Source organism: Chiloscyllium plagiosum, chromosome 30, assembly GCF_004010195.1.
Source record: "Chiloscyllium plagiosum isolate BGI_BamShark_2017 chromosome 30, ASM401019v2, whole genome shotgun sequence".
Taxonomy (NCBI): Eukaryota; Metazoa; Chordata; class Chondrichthyes; order Orectolobiformes; family Hemiscylliidae; genus Chiloscyllium; species Chiloscyllium plagiosum.
Window position 1 is genome coordinate 38,528,317 of NC_057739.1, and position 22,031 is coordinate 38,550,347.

Here is a 22,031-nt window from a genome sequence, read left to right on the forward strand (position 1 = left end):
AAAGAACACCCACCCCCGCCCCCGGTTTCACCTTCCATCCCACCTACCTTCATATACAATGCATCATTGTCCACCACTTCCGCCACCTACAAACAGACACCACCGCTATGGATATATTTCCCTCCACAACCATATCAGCATTCTAGAGAGACTATTCCCTCCACAACTCACTTGTCAGATCCACGCACTCCCCACCAGCCCTCATCCCATTCCTGGCACCTTCCCCTGCCACTGCAGGAAATGCAAAACCTGCACCCACACCTCTCCCCTTAATCTCCGCCCAAGGCCCCAAAGGATCCTTTCACATCCGACAGAAATTTACCTGTACTTCCACAAAGGTCATCTAGTGTATCCGTTACACCCAATGTGTCTCCTTTACATCGGGGAGACAGGACACCAACTTGCGGATCATTTCAGAGAACATCTCTGGGACACCCGCAACCATCCAACCCCACACCCCATGGCTGAACACTTCAACTCTCCCCCCAACTCCACCAAGGACATGCAGGTCCTGGGCTTCCTCCATCGCCAAACCCTAACCACCCGACATCTCGAGGAAGAACGCCTCATCTTCCGTTTTGGGACCCTGGAATCACATGGGATTAATGTGGATTTCAACAGTTTCCTCAATTCCCCTCCCCCCAAGTTATCCCAGTATCAGACCTCCAACTCGGCACCACCCTCTTGACCTGTCCATCGTCTTTCCCATCTATTGGCTCCACCGTCCTCTCCAACCTATCACCTTCCCATCTGTCTTCATCTACCTACCTCATTCCCAGCTACCTTCCTCCAGCACCCCTCCCTTCCCATTTATCTCTCAGCTCCCCCCCCCACCAGTCCACAAATCTCATTCCTGATGAAGGGCTTATGCCCGAAACATTGATTCTCCTTCTCCTCATATGCTGCCTGACCTGCTATGCTTTTCCAGCACCACACTCTTGACCCTTGACAACAGTTTTAGTTATTTTATGTCTGAGAGGTGACTTGATTGAAACGTATAAGATTGTGAGAGGTCTTGACAGGGTAGATGTGGAGAGGATAATTCCTCTTACGGGAGAATCTGGAAGCAGGGCTCACTTTAAAAGTCAAGAGCTCCCCAGTTAAAAAAGAAATGAAGGAAAATTTATTATGTCAGCCCATCGGGTATCTTATAACCCCCTTCCCGAAAACATGATGGAAGCAGAGTCCTTGAATATTTTTTAAGGCAGTAGTAGGTAGATTTTTGTTAGCAAGGGAGTGAAAGGCTATTGTGGTAACTGAGGATGCAAATTTGAGTTTACAATCAGATCAGCCATAATATTATTTAATGGCAGAATATCCTCACGGAGCTTAATGGCTTACTCCTGCTCCTATTTTCATATGTAAAACCTACAGGTGGCAAACTACAGCAATAGGTTGCTGCCTTTAGGCATATCCAAAGGCAGAGTGACAAGATAAGGATGGGGAAGTGAGTGAATGAATTCATGGTTTGAACCATCTGAAAACACAACATCAGTTTCAGCATATATGTCAACAACACTCAGTTCTAGAATCGTCATGCTGTCTTTCCAACATCCAATATTGGATGAGCAGAAAATGTCTACAAATAAAATTTGGAAAGAATGAAGTCACTGTTAACCCATGCCACAGACCCTCTTCCTTGTCCACAATTTCCACTCAATAACCATTTTAAGCTGAGTAAAACCATTAGTAACAAAAACAGACATTGCTGAAAAATTTCAGCAAGTCTGGCAGCATCTGTGGAGAGAAATCAGAGTGAAGATTCGGTGTCCAGTGACCCTTCTTCAGAACTGATGTTAGCTAGGAAAATGTTGGATTTTATACAAAGGATAGTGTCCAGGGAGAGATTAAGGAGTAAACAATAGATGGAGGTAGAGCCCAAAGAGAGATAAGAACAGTTAGACAAACAGAGGGGTAGATAATGGTCAGTCTAGGAGAATGAATGGCTGCTAATGGGTCTATTAGTGGTTAATAATGGGTAGTGTGCAATAGTAGACCATGTGATGACAAGCCTGGTGTGTGGGGGTTGGTGTAAGGTCATGGGAGAAGATGCCTCAAGTCCTCAAGGTGTTGAACTCGATATTGAATCCAGAAGGTTGTAGAGTTTCCAGGTAGAAAATGAAATGCTGTTTTTCCAGTTTGTGGACACCATTGTGGACATAGTGGCCTGAATACTCCATGGTGGGGATCATGGTCCAGGGGGAGATAGGAGGAAGTATCTGAGATGTGGCGCTCAGCCTCTGCAATGTAGAGATCAATCCACCAGACAACAACTACACTACCCTTGTCAGCAGGCTTAATAGCAAAGTCAGATTGAATTTGAGGGAATAGAGTACAGTCAGTTCACTGGGTGACAGGTTGCAATAGGTAAAGGGGATAGAGAAATTGAGTCAATCAATGTTACTTTGACAGTGCTGGATGAACAGACCGAGTGCGGGTAAATAACCAGGGGGAGGGAGAAGGATCCAGGTGAAGGAAGGGTGTTGGAGGTGGGCAATGGGGTCTGTAGATAGGATGAAGATTTTTGACCAAAGAAATGGGCATGGAGGCGAAGATGACGGAAGAAGAGTTCAATGTCATGTTGTGCATGAAATTCATTAAGGTGGGGACGCAGAGGGATAACACTGAGACTTTTGCGAAGGACAGAATGTTCAGCATCAAAGAGCGGAAGGTCAGATGCAATAGTAATTGCACAACAAGAAGCGGGGTTAGGAGAGGGAATTGATTCAAAGGGAAAGGGATGGAAAAACGTGGGTATCTCTGAGTTGTTGCATCTTGTATTCCTCAGTGCCTGAAAGGAAAAAATGTTTATTGCTAACATGCTTACATGGGAATGTTAGGGTACCTCATCCACAACAGTCACTACCTCATTTCATCTGGTGATTTCCCCTGCCCATGTCCCTTTCAAATCTTTGTCCTCTCACCTTAAAAATATGCCTCCTAGTTCTGAACTCCCCCACCACGTTAACCTGAGCCACCAAAGCTATGTCATATCCCCTTTTTGCATTCCTGATTTCCCTCTTAGGAATGCCTCTTCACCCCTTTACACTCTTCAAGAGATTCCAGTTGTCTAAACCTAATATATGCCTCCTTCAAAATCTTTATTCATTCATTGTTCCCTATTCTTACCAGTCTTACCCTTCTCTCTAACAGGAACATAATGTCTCTGAACGCTCATTATCTCATTTTCGAAAGCCTTCCACCTGCCAGTCAGAGGTTGGAAAATTAAAATCCCTTGGATCTGCTGAGTATCTCCAGAATCAGATTTTCAACTCCTGCAATGTTTTCATTTTTTTTTGTCAAATGCCCCAGGATGTTATGCAACATTGCACTATACAACTAAAATGTGCATAATTTTCTGCTGGTCAGTTGAATTGAACGTCTTCCTAACTAATTCCTCTGGACCCATAAGACATATTAGTACAAATAGACTTGTAATTATACAATCAAACTTTTGATTTGTGGTTTTCATTTCAGTCCTTTTCAGACACTGTATTCTAACATTGGACTGTTCAAAAACTATAAACAAGGCAACAATGACTGATTTTAAGCTCCATTACTTTACTGTATAATGGGACTTGCACTGTGACACTCTGCACTAATAATATGCGTTTCCATTGTTTTGTAGTACAAACCAAAAATAATAATAGCTGCTGCTACAGCGGTACCCAGTCTAGTTGAAGGTATGTTTGTTTCATAAGATTGATTTAGAAATTTATCAAGATAGGATCGAGATAAACACCTTGATATTAATAATGAATGTACTGTTATATTCAAATTATAGCTTTCTGACTAGCATTTTCTTAAATACAGTTAACCTGAGTCAGCTTAATCCTGTAGTAAGGCAGATGAAAACAATGCCATGTTAAAGTGTTAATATCTTCATGAGCTTGACTATACCATTGTAGCTTTCAGAAGTAATGAGCAATATAAGCTAGCATCAATTATTTGATTTTTAAATTTGCTGTACAGTTATAAATAGACACTTTCAAAATTACTTTGCTACATTAGAGTGCAGGAGGAAATTCAATATAGATTACAAGTAAGAAAGAATATTTTGAACTGCACCAGCCAAATGTGAGCAAAAGCATCAAACACCTCACAAGCCAGTGGATTTTCAAATAAGAATTTAGACAAGCGATAAGACAGTTGACAAAAAGCACATCCCAGGGACCAGTGAGCCTGGCGTCAGTGGTGGCAAGTTGTTGGAGGGAATCCTGAGGGACAGGATGTACATATATTTGGAAAGGCAAGGACTGATTCGGGATAGTCAACATGGCTTTGTGCATGGGATATCATGTCTCACAAACTTGATTGAGTTTTTTGAAGAAGTGACAGAGGATTGATGAGGGCAGAGCGGTAGATGTGATCGATATGGACTTCAGTAAGGTGTTCAACAAGGTTCCCCACGGGAGACTATTTAGCAAGGTTAGATCTCATGGAATACAGGGAGAACTAGCCATTTGGATACAGAACTGGCTCAAAGGTAGAAGACAGAGGGTGGTGGTGGTGGTGGAGGGTTGTTTTTGAGACTGGAGGCCTGTGACCAGTGGAGTGCCACAAGGATCAATGCTGGGCCCACTACTTTTCGTCATTTATATAAATGATTTGGATGCGAGAATAAGAGGTATTGTCAGTAAATTTGCTGATGACACCAAATTTGGAGGTGTGGTGGACAGGGTTACCTCAGATTACAACAGGATCTTGAAGAGTATTGAGTACAGGAGTTGGAAGGTTATGTTGCGGCTGTACAGGACATTGGTTAGGCCACTGTTGGAATTTTGCATGCAATTCTGGTCTCCTTCCCATCGGAAAGATGTTGTGAAACTTGAAAGGGTTCAGAAAAGATTTACAAGGATGTTACCAGGGTTGGAGGATTTGAGCTGTAGGGAGAGGCTGAACAGACTGGGGCTGTTTTCCCTGGAGCGTCGGAGACTGAGGGGTGACCTTATAGATGTTTACAAAATTATGAGGGGCATAGATAGGGTAAATAGGCAAAGTTGTTTCCCTGGGGAGTCCAGAACTAGAGGGCATATGTTTAGTGTGAGAAGGGAAAGATATAAAAGAGACCTACGGGGCAACTTTTTCATGCAGAAGGTGGTACGTGTATGGAATGAGCTGCCAGAGGAAGTGGTGGAGGCTGGTACAATTGCAACATTTATGAAGCATTTGGATGGGTATACGAATAGGAAGGGTTTGGAGGGATATAGGTCGGGTGCTGGGAGGAGGGACTAGATTGGGTTCAGATATGTCCATCTCTGTGACTCTGTGACTCTAAGTAAACTTACTCCATCATCAGGAAGACTGGGAATGAGTCAGAGTCTTGACAGTTCAGACTGGATACAGTGCATGATGCTGCTGAAACATAATGAAATACAGCAATAACTGTATGATGTAGCTTGGATTTGCTGGACACAGAATGTCCAAGTGTTTGACTTCAGATTATTAATTATTTTTCAAATTTCATTGCCTTCAAATAAAATTGGATTTTTGCAGTGTATTCTTTAAAATACTATTCATGTGGAGCATTTAATCTACACAACAGGTCCAGTGACCCTATCACAATGCTATTATTTATGTGCAAACATTATTGGCATCTTTATGGGTCTTATTGCAGTTGCAGTTTCCCAGTCCGAAATGAGTGAAGACATTCATGAAGATGTTCTGGATGAAAGTGAAAGGAGTTTAAGTGTGGCGGACGAACCTTCAGAAGCATCAGTCATTCTTAAGAGTGTAAGATAATGTGACGACTACCAGAGTTTTTAATTAAACCAGGTGGTCCTTTTTTTGTGTTGCTGTCTTGCCACCAAGCTGGTGTAGCTATTCATGGGGATGGCTGTTTACACTGGGGCCAGGGAAATGAATAGACTTGAGGCCGTCCTTCCACCCCTAAATGTAGAGAAAGGCCCACCTCTGTGAACTACCAGCTAATGGAATGGCTATCAGCTCTCTGATCCCAGCAGTACCACCTGGAATGCTGGCCACGACTGAAAATGCATCCAGGTTACATTGGCATTTGTCAGTAGAGTCACCTTGATAGATGCCAGACTGGCAGTCCCCTATGAGGGTGGGGAGTGTATAGTGCTGGATTGAAAAAGGCATTGGGGAGGGAAGGAAAATGTGACCTTGAGGAGACCATGTTTGGTGTCCTCAGATAGCACAGAGAGGTGCAGAGAAAGTCCCTCCTACCTTGCCCATTTTACAAAACCAAACAGTAAAAGCAACTGGGCTTCACACTTGGCACCATCTTCCATTGGTCAGAGATAAAGCCCCTCAACAGTAAATGGCACATTGGAAGGTGGGTCTTCAATGCCTCTCACCTGCCTACCAAGCCATCCCGGAGAGTTGGAGTAGCAGGAGAGGAAAATTTCACCAGATTCTGCAGTTCCCACTTTTTCTTTATTCATTCATGGGTTATGGACATCTCTGGCACATCAGCATATATTGCCTCTATTTGTCTAAGAGTCAACCATATTGCTATGGGTCACATGTAGGCCAGATCAGGTAAAGTTGACAGTTTCCTTCTCTAAAGGACATTAGTGACCCAGATGAATCAACAATGGATTCATGGTCATCATTAGACTCTTAATTCAAATTCTACCATCTGCCGTGGCGGAATTCTGGGTCATTATGTGGTGTATATGGATTTCAGCAAGGCGTTCGATAAGGTTCCCCACAGTAGGCTATTATACAAAATGCGGAGGAATGGGATTGTGGGAGACATAGCAGTTTGGATCAGTAATTGGCTTGCTGAAAGAAAACAGAGGGTTGTAGTTGATGGAACATGTTCATCTTGGTGTCCAGGTACTAGCGGCTTACCGCAAGGGTCGGTGTTCGTCATTTTTATAAACGACCTGGATGAGGGCTTAGAAGGGTGGGTTAGTAAATTTGCAGACGACACTAAGGTCGGTGGAGTTGTGGATTGTGACGAAGGATGTAGTAGGTTGCAGAGAGACATAGATAGGATGCAGAGATGGACTGAGAGGTGGCAAATGGAGTTTAATGCGGACAAGTGTGAGGTGATACACTTTGGACGGAGTAATCGGAATACAAAGTACTGGGCTAATGGTAAAATTCTTGGGAGTGCAGATGAGAAGAGAGATCTCAGTGTCCATGTACACAGATCCCTGAAAGTTGCCACCCAGATTGACAGGGTTGTTAAGAAGGCATACAGTGTTTTGGCCTTTATTAATAGAGGGATTGAATTCCGGAACCAGGAGGTTATGCTGTGGCTGTACAAAGCTCTGGTATGGCCACACTTGGAGTGTTGTGTACAGTTCTGGTCACTGCATTATAAGAAGGATGTGGAAGCTTTGGAAAGGGTGCAGAGGAGATTTACTAGGATGTTGCCTGTTATAGAAGGAATGTCTTACGAAGAAAGGCTGAGGATCTTGAGGCTGTTCTCGTAAGAGACAAGAAGGTTGAGAGGTGACTTAATAGAGACATACAAGATAATCAGAGGGTTAGATGGGGTGGACAGGGAGAGCCTTTTTCCAAGTATGGAGATGGCAAACACGAGGGGACACAACTTTAAAGTGAGGGGAGATAGGTATAAGACAGATGCCAGAGGTAGTTTCTTTACTCAGAGAGTAGTAAGGTTATGGAATGCTTTGCCTGCAATGGTAGTAGATTCGCCAAGTTTAAGTGCATTTAAGTCGTCATTAGACAGGCAAATGGACGTACATGGAATAGTGTAGGTGGGATGGGCTTCAGATTAGTATGACAGGGCAGCGCAACATCGAGGGCCAAAGGGCCTGTTCTGCGCTGTTATGATCTATGTTCTATTATCTGGGTCTCTGTATTAGCAGTCCAGCGAAAACGCCACTAGGCCATTGCCTCATTTTTCCTGACAGATATTTGCATGTCTCTAGTAGCAGTGCATTTATGTCCATACATTTACAGTTGCAAAGGGCTGTGAGGTACTGATATGGAATCCTTGCCACGCACACTGCAATAATGAAACCAAAGTGAACTAAACCATAGCCATCACACCTGAGCTTGTCATTATTGTGTTTCTTCTATACTTTTAAATCGTTCATTTTAAACAGCTGCCATCATGTCAAGTCATTTGGCAAGATTTAATTTGCTTAGTCTCTAAACACATGAAAAATATCTTCCTATTTCATCATTGAATATTATTCTTCTCCACAAACAAGAAAGTTTACCAAAGCTGTAACCTAACAGTACCTCTGTAAAGAGGGTCTTTTTAAAACTTCATTGGAGGGACGTGGACATCGCTGGCCAGGCCGGTATTTATTGCTCATCCCTAATTGCCCACAGGCATTTGAGAGTAAACCTCATTGTTTTGGGTCTGGAGTCACATATAAGCCAGACCAGGTAAGAACATTAGTGAACCAGATGGATCTTTCCTGACAGTCAGCAATGGTATCATGGTCATTATTAGACTCAAAATTCCAGATTTTTAAAATTAAGTTCCTGCCTGCAGTGCCCAGAGCATTACCTGGGTCTCTGGATTATTAGGCCGTGTAATAATACCACTAGGCAATCGCCTCCCCTAATATTGCCTACCCTCCCATGGTATCATAAATGTCTTTGTAATATAAGTCACTGACGTTTTTTATTATGTTCTAGGAGGAAGGAGCAGAACTTTCAGACCAAGAACTAAGCTCTCATATTCAAGGTGTGTATTTTAAACTGAAACGACTCTTGTCATGAAACCTCTATAAAGGTCAGACTGTAAACTCATATTTATTATTCTGTGCAACAAATCATCATTAAATCAATACTTGTTGCTTTCCGAATATGTACAGAAGTAAATTAGACAGTGGATTTCCAATTTGAAAGAAGAATGTACTTCAAAACTTTCTTTACTTTTTATCTCCTTTTGGATTTTTTTATTGGAATAAATATTTGTATGCATAAGAAATAAGCACTTATTGCAAATTTTATGCAAATCAGCATAAAGAATGTACTGAAGCCAGCAAAGGAGCTAAATTAATCAACTCATTTAACTTGAGCCAGTCACTGAAGCAGCCAGGTTTAATTGTGTTTCACTAGTTCACTTCACTAGTGTTCATTCAACCTTTTCATATCATTTGATCCCACAAATCCTCCCCTCGTGTCCTCACCACCTTGATCATCTCAATTTCTTTCAAGTAAAAGCTTATATTCTTAAATATTAAGTATTCAATATAGACGACTAATTTATTTGTTTCATCCCAACTTCTTGATTGTCCAGTTGAAGGTGTTTACCATTGCTGTTATCACACCCAAGCCTGGATGGTACATGTCTGTAGGTTCGGACTGCTGGGATCACAGCCAAGTTTGTTCCAGCCTCCGGCTACGTCCACATGGAATCATATTCCGACAGGCGTCATTAGATTTTTCGGTGTAATAAAATGCAGTAAAAAGTGGGAGATTCAATTCGTTGTTCAATGAGAAAGGGCCAATTAATTATCCTGTTGCAAAGGAGCTTCTAGGGAGTAGATAAAAGAATTTTTCATTCAGTTTGAAAATGTTGTTCAATCTGAAACTAAGGTCTTCAGTCTAAATTATGAAGGGGTAAATTAGCATTGGAAGATAGAGGAACTATGTTAAAAGATATTAGCATAGACAGATAATGCCCAGTGTTTAAAGAATTCATACTTGGTTTACAACAAATTTGCATTCATTTGATGCACAAAACCCCAGCAAGAGTATATTAGATTCAAGGAAGGCTGTTATAAAGTTGCCAAAGTAGCCGTAAGCCTGAGGATTGGAAGCATTTTAGAATCCAGCTAAAAAAGACCAAAACTGATAAAGAAGGTCAAAATAGAATATGAAAATAACCTAGCTAAAATCATAAAAATGGACTGTAATAGCTGCTTTAGGTACAGAATATAAAAAGGAAAGGATTAGCAAAGACAAATATGGAACCACTGCAAACAGAAACAGGAGAATGTTAAAATGTGAATAAGAAATAGCAGGGAAACTAAACAAATACGTTGAAGTTGATTTTTGCTGCCAGGTCAGGTGTGCAAAGACAAGAAACTTCCTTGCTCTGTGAATCTGACCTTTAAAAATGGCTGACTACACTCCTCATTTTTCTTCTGGGAGACAGACAGAAGTGTTGGTCAGGTGACCTGGAAAAAGTTGAGGATGCTGCCAGTTGATTTTGTTTTAATTTATTGGTGGGACTTGGGCGTCGCTGGCTGGGCCAGCATTGATAGCCCATCCCTATTTGCCCTTGAGAAGGTGGTGGTGAGCTGCCTTCTTGATTTGCTGCAGTCCACTCTCTATGGGTTGACCCACAATGCCGGTAGGAAGGAAGTCCAGGATTTTGACCCAACGACTGTGAAGGAACAGCAAAGCATTTCCAAGTCAGGGTGATGAGTGGCTTGGAGGGGGACTTGCAGGTGGTGGTGTTCCCAAGTAGGTGCAGGTTTTGCAATTCCTGCAGGGGCAGGGGAAGGTGCCAGGTGGCTTGTTTTGGGGAGTGGACCGTAGTCACAGAGGGAATGGTCTTTGTGGAAAACAGATAGGGGTGGGGAGGGATTAGATTCCCTACAGTGTGGAAACAGGCCCTTTGGCCCAACCAGTCTACAACAACCCTCCAAAGAGTAACCCATCCAGACCCATTTCCTCCTGACTAATGCACCTAACACTATGGGAAATTTAGCATGGCCAATTCACCTAACCTGCACATCTTTGGACTGTGGGAGGAAACCAGAGCACCCGGACGAAATCCATGAAGACACGGGGAGAATGTGCAAACTCCACATAGACAGTCACCTGAGGCTGGAATTGAACCTGGGACCCTGGTGCTGTGAGGCAGCAGTGCTAACCACTGAGCCACCGTGCCACCCCGTGAAATATATTTCTGGTGATGGGGTCCATTTGTAGGTGGCAGAAATGTTGACGGATGATGTGATTTATGCAGAGGTTGGTGGGGTGGAAGGTGAGGACCAGGGGGTTTCTGTTCTTGGAAGAAATGCTTTGGAGGGCATCTTCAACCAAGTGGGAGAAGAAATTTCAGTCTTTTAAAAAGGAGGCCATCTGGTGAGTTCTGTGGTGGAATTGGTCCAGCAGATGCGGTGGAAGTGGAGGAATTGGGAATACGGGATAGCAGTTTTGCAAGAGGCAGGGTGGGAGGAGGTGTAATCCAGATAGCTGTGGGAGTCTGTGGGTTTGTAAAAAATGTTAGTGTTGAGTCAATCCTCATGGATGGAGATGGAAAGGTGAGGAAGGTGTCAGAGATGGTCCAGATGAATTTAAGATTGGGATGGAATATGTTGGTGAAGTTGATAAACTGTTCGACCTCCTCATGGGAGCACGACATGGCACCGATACAGTTATCAATCCAGTGGAGGAAATGGTGGGGAGTGGTGTCGGTGTAACTCTGGAAGATGGACTGTTCTACATAGCCGACAAAGAGACAGGCATAGCTGGGGCCCATGCAGGTGCCCATTGCTACCCCTTTTGTCTGGATGATGTGGGAGGATTGGAAGGAGAAATTGTTGAGGGTGAGGTCCAGTTCAGCCAAACGAATAAGAGTGTCAGTGGAAGAGTACTGGTGAAAATGTCAGGATAGGAAGAAACAGAGTGCTTGAAGGGCCTGGTCACAGCAGATGGAGATGTAGAGGGATTGGATGTCCATGGTGAAGATGAGGCATTGGGGGCCAGGGAAACAGAAGTCTTGGAGGAGGTGGAGGGCAAGGGTGGTATCCTGGGCATATGTGAGGAGTTCCTGAACTGGGGAGGCTAGGACAGTGTCGAGGTAGGTGGAGATGAACTCGGTGAGGCAGAAGCAGGCTGAGACGATAGGTTAGCCAGGGTAATCAGGCTTGTGGATCTTGTGGAGGTAGAACTGGGTGGTGTGGGGTTCCCAAACTATGAGGTTGGAAGCTGTGGGTGGGAGATCCCCTGAGGTGATGAGGTGTGTATGGTCTGGGAGATGATGGTTTGGTTATGGAGGGTGACGTCATGGTCGAGGAGGCAGTAGGAGGAAGTATCTTCAAGTTGGCACCTGGCTTCAGCAGTGTAGAGGCCAGTGTGCCAAACTACCACTGCACCCCCTTTGCCCACTGGTTTGATGGTGAGGTTGGGGTTGGAGTGAAGTGAGTGGAGGGCTGTGCGTTGTGAGGGTGTGAAGTTGGAGTGAGTGAGGCGGTTGGACAGGTTGAGGCAATCGATGTCAGTTTGGAGTGAAGAAGTCAAGGGCAGCAGTTTGAAATGAAGAAGTCAAGGGCAGGTAGCAGGACAGCACAGGGTGTCCAAGTGGATGGGATGTGTTGGAGGCAGGAGAAGGGGTCCTCAGTGGGTGGGTGGGTGTCTTGGTTGTAAAAGTAGGCACAGAGACGGAGGTGGCAAAAGAAATATTCAAGGTCACAGTGTCTGGCGAACTCACTAACCTGGGACTGTAGAGGGATAAAGGTGAGGCCTTTACTGAGGACTAAACGTTCATTCTCAGTGAGGGGGAGGTCTGGAGGAATGGTGAAGACACGGTAGGGATGGGAGCTGGGACCTGGAGTGGGGCTAGAGTTTGAGGTGGGATGGGAGCTAGGACCTGTCAGTTTTGACCAGCTTACCTAAGGAAAGATATACATGCCATCGAGGGAATGCAAATTCACCAAACTAATTCCTGGGATGGACGGATTAAATAGACTGGGCCTACTATATTCTCTGGAGTTTAGAAGGATAAGAAGTAATCTCATTCAAACATACAGAGTTCTTCGACATCAACAGGGTAAGTGCAGGAAGAATGTTTTCCTTGGCTGGAGATGGAGATCTCGAACGAGAGGGGAGCAGACCCAAAATAAGAGGTAGACCATTTAGGAGTAAGATGACAACAAATTTGGTTCACTGAGAGAGTGGTAAGAGTTTGGAATTCTCTATATTAAATATATTAAATATAGAGATGAACATACTTCCATGTATTGAAGATATTAAACATTTTAAGGGAATGTGTAGGAAAATGGCTTTGAGGTAAATGATCAGCCATGATCTAATTAAATAGTACAGCAAACTTTAGAGGGTGAGTGGACTATTCATGGTCCCATTTCATATGAAGCTATACAGATTTAGATCCATTTCCCTATCCATTAACTCTTGTGTTTCTAACTCTGCTTTAGGCCTCAGCATCGAAAGTATCCATAAACAGGAAGAAGCTGAGAGAATTAGATATACCAGCGATTGGTCAGAACAGAATCTATCACAAATTACAAGCCAACACTTATCTGAGGAACAATCTGAGGAGAAGTTGACGTCATTCTCTCCCAAGGAACAAAGTGTAAGATCAAAGAGAGAAATGGAATCATAAGTTTCTGGCATCACCCATTTTTTATAATGATCGTTAGATCCAAATTCCTTTTATACTATATGCTAGCAGGCAGCTTTGGTGTACATTTATTGATGGCAATGATTATGTAAAGACCCATGTAAGTTCATGGAATTGCTTGCGTAGCATACAGCCTAGAAACTGTATTTTTTTTCTGGTAATTTTTTTTTCTTTTCTTTTCTCTCTTTTACCCCCACACTAACTGCGATAATGCTTATATTTTGCCTGGACAGTGTATTGGGGTTGCGCAAATTAAACTAGAGATGAAATACCATATATACTCGTGTATAGGCTGATCTCATGTATAAATATCCCTCTCATTTTTGGCCAAAATTCTGGTATTTTTCATATACCTCATGCATAAGTTGTCCCTAGTTTTTCAGGGGTCTCTTCTTGACTGCCCCATAATATTTGTGATATACGATGAGAAGAGGTTTTTGCTGTGAATAGCAGTTTTTTATGTAAGGTATTTATCATATATTATGCAGTCTTTTTAAAAAAAACTATCAGTTTTTGTTTTGTTTATACTGCTCCTCTGTTTTTATTTCATGAATTGTGTGTTGTACAAATACCCCCAGTAGATGGCCTGACCACCTACCGGTTTGGGAGAAAGTGAGGACTGCGGATGCTGGAGATCAGAGTCGAGGAATGTGGTGCTAAAAAAGCACAGTAGGTTAGGCAGCATTCAAGGAGCAGGAGAATCGATGTTTCAAACAGAAGCTCTTCATCAGGAATGTGGGAGTGGCCCAAACTGAGAGATAACTTAGAAGGGAGTGGGGCTGGGAGGTAGGGAGCTGAGAATGTGATAGGGAGATGAAGTTGGGGGTGAAGGTGATAGGTCAGAGAGGAGGGTGGATTGGATAGGTGGGAAAGCTGCTGGAATGCCTATTAAGTTTTGTACATAATTGTGTAGACCTACATGATACTGATAATGGGAATAAGGTATTACAGTACTGATCTACTGTAGCAGGCAGAATGGAGATAATTATTTTGTAGATAAATATTCAATAATGGCCATAATTCTTTTTCCTTTTGTTGTTTATTATTTTATATAGAAATCTGGCCCTTGTTTGTCCACTTTTTGACTCATGCCAAGCATGAATTTCATCCTCTCGAAAACAATACCCTGTCTATAAGTTGACCCCCTAACTCCAGCTTTAAAAAATAGCCTTCAAAACTCAACCTATACACGAGTATGTACAGTACATTTTTCTCTACATGCTGTGACAGATTGGTGGTAAAAACCTCCAGCAAAACATTTAAGATTTAATGTTTCTTTGAAATTTTGGAAGATACCTGCTTCACAGGTATCGGGATAGATATAGGCCAGCAATTTCTCTCAAGTTGCTCCTGCTTCAGCTTCCACTCCATTGGCGAAACTTCTTCGGAAGTGTGGCAAGGAAATTATTTGTGCTTGCTCGTAGATGTGATTTCAGATGAGCGTGAAGAGTTTTTGTTTGAGGTCCTGTGTCAATGGGAGTACTTTGGTAGCTGTCAATTGGTTGTGTTCTTTGAAGAGGATGAACTTCCAGATATCTTGATCTCGATGTCCTAGAGTCACAGAGTAATAGAGTCATGCAGCATAGAAACAGACCATTTGGTCCAACCAGTCCCCGCAAGCCATGTTCCCAAACTAAATTAGCCCCAACTGCCTGCGCTTGGCCTGAATCTCTCCAAATATTTCCAATTCATGACCTTATCCAAATGTCTTTTAAACATTGTGACTGTACCTACATCTACCATTTCTTCCGGAATTTCAGTCCACACACTAACCATTCTCAGTGGAAAAACGTTACCCCTCTTTTAAAAATCGTACAATACCAGGTTATAGTCCAACAGGTTTAATTGGAAGCACTAGCTTTCGGAGTGTCACTCCTTCATCAGGTGGTAGTGGAGGGCACAATTGTAAGACGAAGAATTTATAGCAAACGTTTACAATGTGATGTAACTGAAATTATACATTGAAAAAATACCTTGATTGTTGAGTCTTTCATCTGTTCGAATACCATGATATTTTCACCTCTTTCATATGTAAATCACAAAACGTTTTTAAAAAGTTACATTCTCAGGTTAACTGTAACAACTGGTGTTAGTCAGACAATATGTTGAAGGTGTTAGCCCCCTGTGCCATAATGTTTAGACTGATGCTAATCTAAAAAATGAGTTAACAGAGTCTTGCATAAATTCATGCAGTTTTTGAGCAAAGTACAATGTAACTCTGCAAGTAGAAATTCACCCAACAGATGTATATGTATATGTGTGCATGTGTGCGTGTGTGTGTATGTGTCTGTCTGTCTGGGGTGGCGGGTTGTGAGTGTGAGAGAGAGTGTATATGTGTGTGTATGTGAGTTTAGAGTGTCTAAGTCTGTGAGAGGATGCATGTGTGAGTGATGCATGTGTGAGTGTGGGAGTGTGTGTGTCTGTAAGGGTGTGTGTGTGCATCTGTGCGTGTCCGTGTTTGTGTGTCCGTGTGTGTGTCCGTGTGTGTGTCCGTGTGTGTGCCCGTGTGTGTGTGTGTGTATAGGAGTGCCTGAGGCCCTCCTTATGGGTACCGAACTTGTCTATCAGCCTCTGCTCAACCACTTTTCGCTGCTGCCTGTCCTGAAGTCCGCCTTGGAGGTTGGTCACCCGAGGTTGAATGTCCTGGACCGCTGAAGTGTTCCCCAACTGGGAGGGAACACTCCTGTCTATTGATTGTTGTGCAGTGCCCATTCATCTGTCACCGTAGCCTCCAAATCATGGTTGTCCCTTATGTCCTTTTTAAATCTTTCTCCTCTCATCTTAAAAATATACCCCCTTGTTTTAAACTCCCCCGCCTTAGGGAAAAGACTCTTGTCATTCACCTTATCTATGCTCCTCATGATTTCATAAACCTCAATCAGATTACCCCTCAAACTCCTATGTTCCAGTGAAAAAGCTCCAGTCTTTCCAGTTTATTTTTATATCTCAAACCCCTCAGAAGTAATCTCCAAGACTTCCTGAAGGGTGTCTACCATGTTTGTATGGTGGTTCCTGAGCTGTGTTGAGCAGCAGTACTGTGTTGTTGGGTAAACCTAGGCAAATGAAGCAGTGCAGTATATTGGCACTGCTGTTTTAGGTGGTACCAAGTTCCATATGACATTTACTCTCGTCTCAACCAATAGGCTCTGGTGCTCTGGAGGGATTACCTATAGGTCAATGTACGGTGAAATTTGATGCCAGTCTATTAAGTGCCTGTCCAGAACATCAACCGATTTCCACTATTCAACCTTCCGCTGTAGGCATTCACAGATATAATGCAATCCCTCAGTCCCAGCAGTCCAGCAGGTGTATAAAATCTCTTGCTGCTGTTGACTTCCACTTCACCAGTGAGATGTCACTGAATGTGCACTGAAAACAAGTCTGTTTTTATTGAATGGCTGGAGGAGCAGTTTCATTCTGATGTCAGGGTTAACCATCCGTTCAACAGCTGTGTTTGTGGCCATCCAAGTCAGACAATCAGCCACGTACTGAACTCCTGCCCCGTAGCATCACAACCATTCACAGCTGAAGCCATTGATTGTTAAATCCAATATCAAGCTGCACCTTCTCCTCCAATCATGTTTCCTGTAGATATCCATTAAAGTTCTCAAGTGGGAGCAGCTCCAAGGAATTCAGTAGCCATAATGGAGGTTTTTACATCAGCTAAACTGCTGGGGCTAGAAAGAGAATGTTTGTGAAGGCCAGCAGTGTAAGGTCAGATATGTGTGGATATTCAAGATGCCTACTTAATGAACTTCCAACAATCAGGGCCTATGTTCTGTAACTCCACATAACTTGGGGAAACTGAAGTAATTGGCACAAACCTGTGGAGGTGAGAGGTGTAGAGCTGGCTGGTTGCCCCAGGTTGCCCCTTTTCAAGAAGGCCTGCTGAATGTACTTGGCAGGACAGTGATGGGCTTCCCCAAAGATCAAGCCCCCTCCCCCGGGTGGAAGTTCCACCCGCCAAGCATTGCTGGTCATTCAGAGGCTGGCAGGTCTGTCATGCACTGTTGTGCTACCAGAAAGTGTGGGGTTCTGCCTGCATGCACATGAATTGGAGAGAATTCTGCCACCTGAATACAATTAATGACTGAATTGTAATATAATTAAAATTGTTTTTCCAATCTTGAAAACCTTTTAAAATGGTCATGTGTTAGGATAAAATTGACGCTTCAAGGCTATCTGCATATTAGATATTTTTCAAAATGAGGTTTTCACCATACAATTCCATAACTGTGCAGTCAGCTTCTAGGGTTATGCCAGTACTTAGTTGTTTTGCCCTTAATATAATGATAGCAATCAGTAGTAACATAAGAGCTGACAGTTTATGCACATCTCCTGAAAGTAGTGAGCTCCTTTGCTATTTTTAGCAGTAGTCCATGTTTATTGAGGTTTTTCATCCAGATTTTATCCTTTTGTCTCTGATTCTACTAATATTAACTATCGGATAATTTCATACACGTACAAGTATCTCCAAGAGGGGTTTGCCAATCTGTTCAAGTCTGGAGAACATCCTACCTCTGGTGTGTGCACCTAGGTAACCTTCTACCAGGAGTTTGGGAAAGGTCAGGAGCAGTAGCTCAGCCTAATTTTCCGCTCTCTTAAATATTGGTGATGAGAACCATTGCATTCTGATTTCCTACTGGTGCCTGCAAACCTCTGATCATTAAGTGAGCTGGTCATTATCAGATATATATTTCTGGAGATTTCCTCGCATGACTTGATGAGTTGACCAGCACATCCAGCTTTGTATCTTACACCAATTGGAAAGCAAAAAAAGGCTCATTACCCATTTGAATGATGCTTGATTATCACCCAAATGGTCTTCCATTTTTCACTTTTATTATTTTTATGTCTGGCAAAGAAATATAGAATCATACAGTGCAAAATATGCCTTGCTGCCCATCGAATCTGCACTGACAACATACTACTCTAAATCTACAATAGTCCCTCTTTCCAAGTGGCCCATAGCCTTGGATGGGATAACATTTTATGCGCTCAGACAGAATGTGTTAAATAAAATGACAAAATACTCAATCTTTTTTAATGTCCTCTTGATTTTTCTCCAGGGTTGCACACAGCAGCGTATTAGAAATTCTCCAGTTCTTGAAAACTCCAGGCCAATCCTGGAGGGTTGGCAACCCTACTATCAAGAGTTTTCATTCAACTGTGGAGGATTTATGTTGCAGTTTCAGTCATGTTTGATCAAGATGAACATTCTGCATCCCGAAGTATAATGCAATGGAAATTTCCTTTTATTTTCTCTAGGATGCTTTGGCAGAGGCTGATCATGGCAAAACTTTCATTAACTTTGAGCAGTTCAAAACCCCGAGAGGGAACATTTACACAGTGATGTGGGAGAAAAATGGCAGAGACAGTATGAATAGGATCACCTTCCTGACAGAAATTGGAGAGCAGAAGCATCTTCAAGATTACATGAAACATGCATTCCTTCCTGAAGCAACGTTTCTGGAATTAAAGAAAAAGTTAGTGGGGGATGCTTCTCTCTATGTCATCTTTATGTCTTCATTATCCAGTTATAAAAGCAATATAGAAGAAAAAGAAACACTTTGCGTTTTTATAGCACTTTTCAAATCATCGAGATATCCCTAAGCACATGGAATGTGTGTGTTGCTGGCTGGGCCCTAGTTAGAACATCGAACATAGAACAGTACAGCACAGGAACAGACCCTTCGGGTTGCGCTGAACATGATGCCAAATTAAACCAATCCTTTCTGCTTGCCCTTGGCCCATGTCCCTCCATCCCTTGCATATTCATGTGCTTATCTGAAAGTCTCTTAAATGCCCTTATCACATCTGCCTCCACCCCACACCTGTCATCGCATTCCAGACTCCTACCACTCTCTGTAAAAACGTTGCCCCTCACATCGCCTTTGAACTTTCCCCCACTCACCTTAAATGCATGCCCTGTAGTATTAGACTTCAACTCCGGGGAAAAGCTTCTGACCGTCAACCCTATTCACTGCATCTCATAATTTTATAGACTTCTGTCAAACTGCCCCTCAGCCTTCACTGCCCTTGAGAAAGTGATGATGAGCTACCTTCTTGAACCGTTGCAGTCCATGTGCTGTAGGTAGACCCATGATGCCATTAGGGAGGGAATTCCGGGATTTTGATCCAATGACACCAAAGAAACAGCAATATATTTCCAAATCAGGATGGTGGGTGACTTGGAGGGAACTTGCTGATGGTGGTGTTCCCATGTATCTGCTGTCTTGTCCTTCTAAATGTTAACGGTTGTGGGTTTGGAAGGTGCTGCCTAAAGAGCCCATGTGAATGTTTGCAGTGTATCTTGTAGATAGTTCACACTCTGCTACTGAGTGTTGGTGGTGGATGGAGTAGATATTCATCAGTGTAGTGCTGATCAAGCAGGCTATTTTGTCTTGGATGGTGTCAAGCTTCTTGAGGGTTGTTGGAAATGCACTCATTTGGGCAAATGGAGAGTAGTCCATCATCTTCCTGACTTTTTCCTTGTAGTTGGTGGATAGGTTTCAGGGAGTCAGGAGGTTAGTCACATGCTGCAGTATTTCTACCCTCTGACCTGCTCTTGTAGCCACTATATTTATATGGTGAGTCAAGTTGCAAATCTGGACAATGGTAAGTCCCAGGAAGTTGAGAGTAGGGGATTCAGTGATTGTAACACCATTGAATATTCAGAGATTGTTGACAAGATTGTCTCTTATTGCATTTGTGTGGTTTGACTGTTATTTGCCACTTACAGCCCAAGCCTGGATATTGTCCAGTCTCGCTGCATTTAAACATGGACTGCTTCAGTTTCTGAGAAGTCGTGAATGATGCTGGACATTGTGTAATCATCACTGAACATCCCTACTTCTGACCTTATGATGGAGGGAAGGTCATTGATGAAGCAGCTGAAGATGGTTGAGCCAAGTACATTAGAACATAGAACAGTACAGCACAGTCCAGGCCCTTTGGCCCTCGACGTTGTGCCGACCTTTTATCCTACTCTAAGATCAGACTAACCTCCATACCCTTCATTTTACTATCTTCCATGTGCCTATCCAAGAGTCACTTAAATGTCCCTTATGTATCTGACTCTACTACCATTCCATACACCCATCACTCTCTGCGTAAAGAACCCACCTCTGAATCTCCCCTAAACCTTCCTCCTATGACCTTAGAATTATGCCCCCTCATGATAGACATTTCCACCCTGGGAAAAAGTCACTACCTATCCATTCTATCTATGCCTGTCATCATCTTGTACACCTCTATCAAGTCACCTCTCATCCTTCTCCACTCCAATGAGAAAAGCCACAGCTCCCCAACCTTTCTTCATAAGACATGCCCTCCAGTCCAGGTAGCATCCTGGTAAATCTCCTCTGCACCCCCTCTAAAGCTTCCACATCCTTCCTATAATGAGGTGACAGAGCTGAACAGCATATTCCAAGTGTGGTCTAACCAGGGCTCTATAGAACTGCAGCATAACTTCGCAGCTCTTAAACTCAATCCCCCCATTAATGAGAACCAACACACCATACGCCTTCTTAACAACCCTATCAACTTGGGTGGCAACTTTGAGGGATCTATGGACATGGACCCGAAAATTCCTCTGTTCCTCCACACTGCCAAGAATCCTGCCTTTAACTCTGTATTCTGCATTCAAATTTGATCTTCCAAAGTGAATCACCTCACACTTTTCCAGGTTGAACTCCATCTGCCACTTCTCAGTCCAGCTCTGCATCCTGTCAATGTCCCGTTGCAACCTACATCAGCCTTCCACACTATCCACAATTCCATCAATCTTCATATCATCAACAAACTTACTAACCCACCCTTCCATTTCCTCATCCATGTCATTTATAAAAATCACAAAGAACAGAGGTCCCAGAAGTGATCCCTGTGGAACACCACTGATCACCAAGCTCTAGGCTGAATACTTTCCATCTACCACCACCTTCTGTCTTCTATGGGCCAGCCAATACTGTACTCAGGCAGCTAGACTTCCCTGTATCCCATGCCTCCTTACTTACTGAATGAGCCTACCATGAGTAACCTTCTCAAATGCCACATCGACAGCTCTACCTTTATCAATGTGTTTTGTCACATCCTCAATGAATTCTATAAGATTTCTGAGATATGACCTGCCCCTCACAAAGTCATGCTAACTATCTGTAATCAAACTATGGCTTTCCAAGTAATCATAAATCCTGTCTCTCAGAATCTTCTCCAATACTTTGTCCACCACAGAGGTAAGACTGACTGGTCTGTAATTTCCAGGGTTATTGCAATTCCCTTTCTTGAATAGGAGAATAACATTTGCCACCCTCCAATCATCTGGCACTTCTCCAGTGGATAATGAGGATGCAAAGATCATCGCCAAAGGCCATCTTTTCCCTTGCTACCTAGGGTATATCCTGTCTGGCCCAGGGAATTTATCTATCCTTATATTTTTCAAAATTTTCAGCATATTCTCCTTCTTAACATCATTCTGTTTGAGCATACCAGTCTGTTTCACACTGTCCTCAGAAATGTCAAGATTCCTCTCAGTAGTGAATACTGAAGCAAAGTATTCATCAAGGACCTCCCCTACCTCCTCCAACTCCAGGTGCAAGTTCCCTCTTATATCCCTGATCAGCCCTAGCCCCACTCTGGTGATCCTCTTGTTCCACACTATCCTGAGGAACTCCTGTAGACATGCCTGGAGTTGAGATGACTGACCTCCAACAACCACAATCTTCTTCCATTGTGCCAGGTATAGCTCCATCAGAAG

General features: G+C 43.1%; 1 protein-coding gene across 2 annotated transcripts in view; it reads left to right on the top strand.

Annotated features, from left to right (window-relative positions):
- LOC122564934 (coiled-coil domain-containing protein 180-like) overlaps positions 1-22,031 on the top strand; it is a 106,032-nt gene that overhangs the window by 40,526 nt on the left and 43,475 nt on the right. For both annotated transcript variants that reach the window (XM_043720426.1, XM_043720427.1), the window contains exons 9-13: positions 3,629-3,683; positions 5,618-5,733; positions 8,593-8,641; positions 13,071-13,228; positions 18,545-18,762. In XM_043720426.1, the coding sequence (XP_043576361.1) occupies positions 3,629-3,683; positions 5,618-5,733; positions 8,593-8,641; positions 13,071-13,228; positions 18,545-18,762 (596 nt within the window). The remainder of the gene's footprint in view (positions 1-3,628; positions 3,684-5,617; positions 5,734-8,592; positions 8,642-13,070; positions 13,229-18,544; positions 18,763-22,031) is intronic.